The 10661-nt window shown below is 44.3% G+C and overlaps 1 protein-coding gene across 2 annotated transcripts in view; it reads right to left on the bottom strand.

Annotated features, from left to right (window-relative positions):
- Positions 1-10661, bottom strand: part of CCDC141 (coiled-coil domain containing 141) — a 144864-nt gene that overhangs the window by 90314 nt on the left and 43889 nt on the right. For both annotated transcript variants that reach the window (XM_024204039.1, XM_024204042.1), the window contains one exon: positions 7122-7375. In XM_024204039.1, the coding sequence (XP_024059807.1) occupies positions 7122-7375 (254 nt within the window). The remainder of the gene's footprint in view (positions 1-7121; positions 7376-10661) is intronic.

The raw sequence follows: 10661 nt of genomic DNA on the forward strand, positions 1-10661 counted from the left end.
TAATCTATGAGAATTCTTTGAAGGGGTCAACAAACATGTGGACAAGGGGGGATCCAGTGGACATAGTGTACTTAGATTTCCAGAAAGCCTTTGACAAGGTCCCTCACCAAAGGCTCTTATGTAAATTAAGCTGCCATGGGATAAAAGGGAAGGTCCTTTCATGGATTGAGAACTGGTTAAAAGACAGGGAAAAAAGGGTAGGAATTAATGGTAAATTCTCAGAATGGAGAGGGGTAACTAGTGGTGTTCCCCAAGGGTCAGTCCTCGGACCGATCCTATTCAATTTATTCATAAATGATCTGGAGAAAGGGGTAAACAGTGAGGTGGCAAAGTTTGCAGATGATACTAAACTGCTAAAGATAGTTAAGACCAAAGCAGACTGTGAAGAACTTCAAAAAGATCTCACAAAACTAAGTGATTGGGCAACAAAATGGCAAATGAAATTTAATGTGGATAAATGTAAAGTAATGCACATTGGAAAAAATAACCCCAACTATTCATACAATATGATGGGGGCTAATTTAGCTACAACAAGTCAGGAAAAAGATCTTGGAGACATCGTGGATAGTTCTCTGAAAATGTCCATGCAGTGTGCAGAGGCGGTCAAAAAAGCAAACAGGATGTTACGAATCATTAAAAAGGGGATAGAGAATAAGACTGAGAATATATTATTGCCCTTATATAAATCAATGGTACACCCTCATCTCGAATACTGCGTACAGATGTGGTCTCCTCATCTCAAAAAAGATATACTGGCACTAGAAAAGGTTCAGAAAAGGGCAACTAAAATGATTAGGGGTTTGGGATGGGTCCCATATGAAGAGAGATTAAAGAGGCTAGGACTTTTCAGCTTGGAAAAGAGGAGACTAAGGGGGGATAGGATAGAGGTATATAAAATCATGAGTGATGTGGAGAAAGTGGATAAGGAAAAGTTATTTACTTATTCCCATAATACAAGAACTAGGGGTCATCAAATGAAATTAATAGGCAGCAGGTTTAAAACAAATAAAAGGAAGTTCTTCTTCACACAGCTCACAGTCAACTTGTGGAACTCCTTACCTGAGGAGGTTGTGAAGGCTAGGACTATAACAGAGTTTAAAAGAGAACTGGATAAATTCATGGTGGTTAAGTCCATTAATGGCTATTAGCCAGGATGGGTAAGGAATGGTGTCCCTACCCTCTGTCTGTCAGAGGGTGGAGATGGATGGCAGGAGAGAGATCACTTGATCATTGCCTGTTAGGGTCACTCCCTCTGGGGCACCTGGCATTGGCCACTGTCGGTAGACAGGATACTGGGATAGATGGACCTTTGGTCTGACCCGGTACGGCCTTTCTTATGTTCTAACAATTCCAAGATAATTGCATCCATATGGCTGCTTTTACCTACTTCTCATTGAATCAGTGTGTATACCTGGTACTGACTTTTTTTTTTTTGGAGTAAGCACTAGGCATTCTTGGCTGGAATCCCATGGTGTATTGTCCCCACTATTGGGCTTTATGCATTTCAGAACGATTTTTTTTTTGTGGTGCACTGTCAGATACCTACTGCAAGCTCCCAGAATTCTGGGACTTGGGGTCACAGTAGCAAATTCTCATGATTCCTCTTCTGTGATCTTATAATTCACTTATCTTTTGCACGTCAGGGCCAATTTCAAAACTGCTGTCAGCCAGCATGGAGGGAACTCTGCTTTGTGCCATGGTCCAGGCACTCGTTAATACACATAGGTAGCTGCACATGTATATGCGATCACATACCTGGGTCATTTTGGAAACCATCCACTGCACTGTCAACCTAATTTCATTAAAGGAGGAGGAAGAAATCAAGCAGCTAATTGTGGAAAAACTTTGCCTGGAGCAGCTTCACTTGACTGAGTGCCATTTCTGGACTCATGAAAGCAGCATTGACTGGTGGAAATGGATAGTGATGACCTGCAGTGGAGGAAGAATTTCTGGGTGACAAAGGGAACTTTCCTAGAGATCTACACTGAACTCATGCTTCAGGATACTAACATGAGAGCTTCCGTCAGTGGAGAAGCATGTGGCCATCACCATTTGGAAACTTGCCAACTCAGATTGCTACTGGTCAGTAGGCAAGCAATTTGGTGTTGGTAGATCAACTGTCCAGGCTGTTGTCATGGAGCAGTGTGCTGCTACAAAGGTGCTGCTAGCATGGGTCAATGTTTGGCAAAGCACAGGAGGCTATTGGTAGATTTGCACAGCTGGAATTTCTGAATTGTATTGGAGCCATTGATGAAACCCATGTGCCTATTCTTTACACACACCTCAGGCCTCAGAGTTCATCAGCAGAAAGGGGTGCATCTCCATGGAGCTCCAAGGCCTAGATTCTAGGCCCTAGAAGATTCATCAGTGTTAATGTGGGGTGGTCTTGAAAAGGTCCAAGTTGCTAGGATCTTTTGAAACTCACATCTGTTGTCTTTAATGAAATATGGAAAATTTGCTACTATGGATATAAATGGTACTGTCATTCCTTCTGTCATTCTATGAGACACAGCTTACTGTCTGCTTCCCTGGCTTATGAAGCCATTTACTGGACACTTGGACAAGAGGAAGGACCTGTTCAACTACAGACCCTGAGCAGCTGTAGAATGACAGTGGAGTATGCATTTTTAAGGGAGATGGAGTTGTCTCATGATGAGGCTGGAGGCTGCTGAGAAATATCTACCTGATGGGATACCTTCTTGCTGTATTTTGCCCAACTTCTGTGAGAGCAAGGGCAAGAGCCTCATCAGTGGGTAGAGGGCAGAAGTGCAGAGACTTGCTGAATGCTGTGATCAGCCAGAAAGGCTTTCTCTGAAAACTGAAGCAAATCATCAGGGCCATAGGATCAGGATCCCCCATGCTCCTACTTTGAGGCTAAAAGCTGCAATGTGGCAATGTAATTTAATTACACATTGTACCTGGATTTCTTTACTCTATGTGTATGAATTTAGTGAAACAGAAGTGTATTTTGCTTTTTAAAAATGCTTTGTGCAATGATTTTTGGAGAGGACATTTTATTTGGTCTCTGGGACGTGTATTTTATGAAACTCTGGTACATCTTGTCAAAAATAACCTGTATTGATCAAATCATGCCAATATAAAAATCATGGATTGAACAAAACTGTGCAAACTTTTATCCATTGTTACATAAACTAGTGCAAACGTTAGACCAGATTACAGTGAAGATGTCAGCCCATGCCATACAGTGTGGAGTACACATATATGTGCTGTACTGCTCACAAGCATGTGTACATGCAGGATTTCTGACTGTTGCCTCTGTACGGAGATGTAGAATGGTGCCAGAAGAAACTATAATTTGTTATTGTAGGGATGAAGGAGGGATCCCAGAATTCACTGTCTTCAGAGAACTACCTGTAGCAGGAGCATTAAGAATGTACTGCTGCTCCTAGTATCCATTGTTCTCCATGGGCTACAGGACATGGCTTGACTGGACATACTATGTCAAAACAACGGTCCATCTAGCCCAGTAGCCTATCTTCTGACAGTGGCCAGTGCCAGATGCTTCAGGGGGAATGAACAGAACAAGGCAGTTGGGGTTGTGGTGCGATGGCAGAACATTGTCCCAAAATGTTCTTCATCAAGACAGTCTGGTTTTGCATTGGCTTCAGGAGCTGTTTCTGCATGTCCGTGTCATGCTTGATGGGGTCTCTTGCCAATTCTCTGTTCTTCCGCCTCTCCACAAGGAGAACTTCTCTCCACTCCTCTCTTTTTTTATCCCTCTTCTGGGATGCTGTCTCAAGGTCCCCAAACATTTCATCTTTGGTCTTCCTTTTCCTGCCCTGGAGATTAGTCAGGCACTCTGCAGTTAATAAGGGTTCTGTTCTTAGTGGCTGCAGGGTGTCACGTACAGAAGCCAGGGTAGCTGACAAACAGAAAAAGCAGTTACTGAATTAATTCAGGTCTCCAGGGCAGCAATGATGAAATTACTCTGTCCTCAGTTTTGCAATGCCATTCCCATAATCGCTTCCCAGTCTGGGGGCAAATGTTAAGACATTTCCACATTACTTGCTCTTTGCCTAGGAACCCTGTTCTAATCCAAGGCTGCTGGTATGGTGCATGGCTGGTGACTGGCAGCAGGGTTTGGAGGTTTGGGCTTGGACTTCACCTGAGTTAGGCAGAAGGATTTTGGGGGTTGGATGGGCTGGAGGGCTTGGGAGGTAGGTGGGTGGGTGAGGGTTTGCGGGGGGCAGGTTAGTAATTGCATGGGCAACTATGCAGGCAGTCCTTACATTGGAAGATGTTCCTCTGATCTGAGTCACCAAGAAGCAGTGAAGTGGCTTATTCAAAAGGGGAACAGGCAGACGGAAGATATGCAGTGATGTTATTCCCAGAATGGTCCCTCCAGAAGTGCTGCAGGACGGGAAGGGACACTCTACCTATAAAGGTAGCCCTGAGAAGGCTGCTGTGTCTTGCAGTGTTTGTGCCAAATTAGAGCATTATCTTTGCCTTAAATTCTGTTTTCTGTTACCTGCACTCGATACACAAAATGCACTGCTAAATAAGTACCGCTCTGCTGTATGTGTTCTGAACCTGAGGGCTTAATGATGTTGAGAGTCTGATTACAACTAGCTGAGTGCCTTACAATCTCTGTGATTTAGTGTCTCTGTCTTTGGGAAATATACCTCATAAAATGCTAAGATAGTGGAAAGCTCAGGGCATTGTGAAAAACAGTATTTTTATACCATATTTTTTCTGAAACTGATGTTTCAGTAAACATGGCTACACTACAATGTTGTTTTAGAAAACTACTGTGGCACCACTGGTTTAATCAAGGCAATGGGGACAAAATGTTCCCCTCACCTGTGGTGGTTGATGGGGAATGGAAGGGAGGTTGGGGGGGTAGATGCGAGCATGGTAGTGGGCAGTGGGAAATGAAAATATCAGGGAACCAATCCCTGCAGAGCTGGAATTCCCCATGTGGCCACCGTCTTGAGCATGCTGGGAGCCGGGGTAAAGCTGAGCAGGCTCGGAAAGGCTCCTAGCTCACATTGGCCCAAAATGGCCATGTCCATCAGGCACTTGGGCCAAGCATTTGCTAAAATGATTTATACAGTTTTATAGTAATGTTGCACATAATACTTACTGGCAGAGGTCCCCTTCTCAGCACTATCATGCTGGGAGTCCATCTGGGTTTCAGGTGCTGTCTGTTTCTCTGGGTCTGGCTCCGGCTCTTAGATTTCCCCTGGCCTTCAGGCGAAATCTCCTCATCAGAGTCCTGGTCGGGGTCCTCCTTGGTGCTTTCAGCACTTTCCAGAACATACTGGGGCTCGGTGGTGGCCTTCCTGACAAAAATCCAATCCAGCTCCTCAAAGTAGTGGAGCACTGCCAGAAGTCCTGTTTTTGCTCTTGGTCTTTTTTATAAGCCTGCCAAAGGTCCTTTCCTTTGCAACGGCATTGAGCTGTGTCCTGAGAGTGACCTCTCTTGGTCATATACTTTGCTATATGCTCATGTACTTTTGCATTATGGCAGCTGCTGTTAAGACAGGAGTGGACCATCTCCTCACCCCAGATAGCAAGGAAATCCATGACTTCTGCACCGCAGCACCACCAGACATGGCTGCTACCGTACAATGCTGATTACACTGAAAAGGATATACAGCTCCAGTACCGTGTAATTGCAAATAGGGACCTCCTACTTGTGTGCCAGCATTTAAACAGGGCGGTGACATCTGGCCAACATGACCCCAGAGCACTAGAGGGCACACAGGTAAACAGACAGGGCAGTCCTAGTGTGAAGCAATGCAGTGTGGGAGGACTGAAAAGTTAATGCGAAATACAGATGCTTCCTTTTTCTGGACAAACTCATTCTGAAATGAACCTAATCCATTTTCAAAGTGGATTATCCAGTTCATATTAATTGGCCACTTGATGCAGAAAAAGAGTCACATTGGGTGAATGTGAGCCCATTTTAACTGGAAAAAACTGCAGTTAGTGTGAAATAAACCCCACTGTGTAGACAGGCCCAGGGAACAAGATTCAGGAAAAATACTTTTTTTGCCCATGTTTAAAAAAAAGTCTTATGACTGTTTTACTGTGAAGCTTTATCACCCCTGTGCTTTGGAGAAAGGGTTTGCAATTTGGCAGGGAGCTTGCTCTGGTATCAGGATGTGTTGTTTGCTTCTCCTATGAAAATTCACCCAAATTTGACCAAGTTCCAAGCCTTTAAAAAACTCTGCTTGCAGAATACTCAGTAGACTCAGAGACTTGTTAGAGTTTGGCAGCCACATTGCCCAAAGATTCCATCCTCACTGAGCGAACTCCACCCCAGGGATGCGGGAGTTGAGCAGGACTTGGCCCTGCCTAATTTGAATGCAGAGGGGTGGGAGGATAGAAACAGAAGGGGGGAGGAAGCCGAGGAGGCAGGATGAGCAGAAAGGAAGTGGCTTGGGTGTATATAGACACAGAGGGGGAGGAGGACAAGAACTGGGGTGTGGGGGGGAGGAAGTTGGATAGGTGCAGAGGGGGATGGAAATAGGAGCTGGAGGTGGGTTGACTGCAAGAGAAGGGAAAGGGACAGGCAGCATGCACAGAGACAGGAGAGTACCACTAGAACACATTCCCCTCCAGAAGCTGGCACTGAATTGAGGAGTCCCGAGTCTCTGTATTCCTCTGCTTTTAGCAAATAGCTGTGAAACCACTGGCAAAGTATCTCTCTCTCTCCTTCTATTGACTGGTCCACAAAGAAGATGATAGTCTACTGCAGTCACCAGTTGCTCCATTAACTCATGTGACAGAGGTAAGTGCAGTGAAGCTAATGGTCTGAACCCTGTGGATAATCCATGTGTATAGGGGTCACTATGATTCCACATGATAGGATTTCTGTGGGGGAGTTCAGTTTTTTTAACTTAGAAAATTATATTTAAAAAAAAACAACTACATTAAAAGAGCATTTAGGTTGCAAAATCAAGCAGCCAAAAGTTAGGAAAGGCCAGAAATAAGGTTGTGTAGGGAGACATGCTTAAAATATAAATCAAAGTAAACAAATCAGTGAGGCAAACTATCATCCAAATACACTGGAACCCCTTCTCCTGTAACTCTCCCCACCACATATAACAGTGTCCTGATTTTACTGTGGCTGGCCTAAGTGTTGTATATCATACCTGGTTTTCTTGGTGATGCCAATGACAAATTTGCAGAACCTGCTCTAGTCCTTGGCGTTGCTGCTTCAGATATTTGTCCAGTTGCCTTCTCCTGTCTTGTAGCAGTTCAAGGAGACTGCCAATTTTCAAGCAGCTGCTGTGGGCTCCTTGAATCAACTCAGGGTTTACATTAGACCCATCAGATTTGAATTCTTCTATGAATTCAGTCAGCTCATGGCTTTTGTTTAAAAGGGCCAGTGACTTTTCCAAGAGCTCTGTAAGAATAAGATTACACATGAAAAAACATGCTAATTTTAATCAATACACTCAATCTATAAAGCATTCTTTTAGCATATTTAAATATATATATTTAAATACTGGAAAAATGGTACGAGATCAATATGGCTTCATCAAGAGCTCTTTAACTGAAAATCAAAAAGGAATCCTACAAAAAGTGGAATCATGCACAAATTGCTGACAATAAGTACAAAAGAATAGCATACGCATGTAAAGACAAAATCAGAAAGGTGAAGGCAAAAATGAGTTATACCTAGCCAGGGACATAAAAGGCACTAATAGGAGTGTAGCAGGGTGGTTACCCCGCTCCTGCCTGAGGGGTTTAAAACAGCCCTGGCAGAGGGCTGGGGCAAAGGGAAAAGCTACTGGGCTGATTGGGGAAGTAGCCACAGCTGGGCCACGCCCCAATCAGGCCCCAGCTGGCCTGTATAAGAAGGCTGGGAGCCAGGAGCCCAACCAGTCTCTCTCTGCATTCAGAGAGAAGGGCCTGGCTGCAGGGAGCTTGGGACAGGGAACCTGAGTGGAGCAGGGCTGGGGAAAGGCTGGGGAGCTCCAGCCTGGAAAGCCCCAGGCTGTGGGCCTAGCATTGGGTCAAAGGTACTGGGGTTTGCAGAGGGCAGCCCAGAGGTAGGCCAAGGCAGCAGGTCCAAACCCAACCTTGCCTGTGATGAGTGGCCTATACTGCAGTCTGCCCCAGGGAGCGGGGGCTTGATAGTGACTGGCAGTGGCCTGGTACTGAGGTGAAGTGGGGTTAGTGGGTGGGGGTTTGCCTGTGAGGGGAGACCCAGTGTGTGTGGATACTGCCAGGGGGCAGCACCCAGAGCAAAGGGCACCGGTGTCTGGGAGGGACACGGGGGGCCAGAGGACAGGTGGATCACCAGCCTGCAGGGGGCACTCTAGGAAGAGCTAATTCCCAGAAGTGACCAGCAGGAGGTGCCGCAGGGGTGAGTCCGCTCCTCTACAAGGAGGTTCTATAAATACTTCAGGAACTAGAGAAAGATGAAGGAAAGTGTACTCTACTTAACAGGGAAGGAGTGCTAATAACATATGATATCAAGAAGGGTGACGCATTTAATGCCTGTTTTGCTTCAGTCTTCACTAAAAAGGTAAACTGTGACCAGATGATCAATACAATTAATATTAATAAGGGGGAAAAGAATAAAAGCCAAAATAGGGAAAGGATGTTTAGATAAGTTAGATGTATTCATGTCAGCAGGGTCTGATAAAACTCACTGTAGGGTACCTAAGAAACTAGCTGAAGCAACCGTGGAAACACTGGCGATTATCTTTGGTAACTCATGAAGGTGAGTCCCAGGGGACCGGAGAAGGGCCCATATTTAAAAAGGAGGAAAAGGAAGACCCAACAAATATTAGACCAGTTAGCGTAACTTTAATTGTGGGAAGATATTGGAACAAGCAATTTGTAAGCACCTAGAGGATAGTAGGGTGGTAAGTAACAGTCAACATGGATTTGTCAAGAACAAATCATGCCAAACCAATGTAATTTCCTCTTTGACAGGGTTACTGACCTAATGGATAGCAGTAGATGGGATATATCTTGATTTTAGTAAAGCTTTCGATATAGTCCTGCATTACATTCTCGTAAGCAAACTAAGGAAATGTGATCTAGAATAAATTAGATTGAAAAACCATACATTAAGAGTAGTTATCAATGGTTCGCTGTCAAACGGAGGGGTGTGTATCTGTCCTGGGTCTGGAACTACTAAATATTTTCAGTAACGACTTGGATAATGGAGTGGAGAATATTCTTATAAAATTTGCGGATGACACGGGGCTGGGAGGGGTTGCTATCGATTTGGAGGATAGGATTAAAATGCAAAGTGACCTTAGCAAATTGGAGAATTGGTCTGAAATGAACAAGATGAAATTAAATAAAGATAAGTGCAAAATACTACACTCAGGAAGGGAAAAACAAATGCACAACTACAAAATGGGGAATAACTAGTTAGGCTGAAAAGGATTTGGGGGTTAACAATGTGATGCAATTGCAAAAAAGTCTAATATCATTCTGGGATGAATAAACAGGAGTGTTATATGTAAGACAAGGGAGGTAATTGTCCCACTCTTCTCAGCACTGGTGAGGCCCCAGCTGGAGTATTGTGTCCAGTTCTGAGCACCACACTTTAAGAAAGAAGTGAACAAACTGGAGAGTCCAGAGGAGAACAACAAAAGTAATCAAAGGTCTAGACAAACTGACCTATGAGGTCTTGAGAAAAAAAGATTGAGGGGGGACCTGATTGATAACAGTCTTTAAATATGGATATGTCTATACTACAGCAGCACAGCTATGGTGCTGCAGATGTGCTGCTGTGGTGTAGATGCTTCCTACATTGGTGGAAGGGGTTTTTCCATCAATGCAGGTAATCCACCTCTCCCACATGTGGTAGTTAAGTCGATGGAAGAATTCTTCCATCAACCTAGCTGTGTCTACAGCAGTGGCTAGGTTGACAGAAGAATTCTTCCTTTGACCTAGTTGTGTTTACAATGAGGGTTAGGTCAACCTAACTGTATCGCACAGGGTATGAAATTTTTCACAGCCCTCAGTGATGTAGCTAGGTCGACATAAGTTGTAGGTGTAGACCAGGCCTATGTTAAGGGCTGTTATAAAAAGGATGGTGATCTTGTCCACTGAAGGTAGGATGAGAAGTAATCAGCTTAATCTACAAAAAGGGAGATTTAAGTTATATATTAGAAACGAATTTCTAACTATAAGGATAGTTAAGTATTAGAACAAGCTTCCAAGGAGGTCATGGAATCCCCATCATTGGAGGCTTTTAAGAACAGGTTGAACAAACACTTGTCAGGGATCATCTAGGTATACTTGGTTCTGCCTCAGCTCAGGGAGCTCGGCTAGATGACCTCTTGAGGTTCATTCTAACCCTACATCTCTCTCTCTCTCTCTCTCTCTCTCTCTCTCAGCACTTTCTGGAAGTCACCACCTTTTATTGCATTCATATGGGGGGGGTACATTCATCTCTCTCTCTCTGTGTATAGTATCAGAGGGGTAGCCGTGTTAGTCTGAATCTGTAAAAAGCAACAGAGGGTCCTGTGGCACCTTTAAGACTAACAGAAGTATTGGGAGCATGAGCTTTCGTGGGTAAGAACCTCACTTCTTCAGATGCAAGTAATGGACATTTCCAGAGGCAGGTATAAATCAGTATGGAGATAACGAGGTTAGCTCAATCAGGGAGGGTGAGGTGCTCTACTAGCAGTTGTTCACCTCACCTCAACTGCTAGTAGAGC

This window comes from Terrapene carolina, unplaced genomic scaffold, assembly GCF_002925995.2.
Source record: "Terrapene carolina triunguis isolate 2854851 unplaced genomic scaffold, T_m_triunguis-2.0 Scaffold62, whole genome shotgun sequence".
NCBI lineage: Eukaryota > Metazoa > Chordata > Testudines > Emydidae > Terrapene > Terrapene triunguis.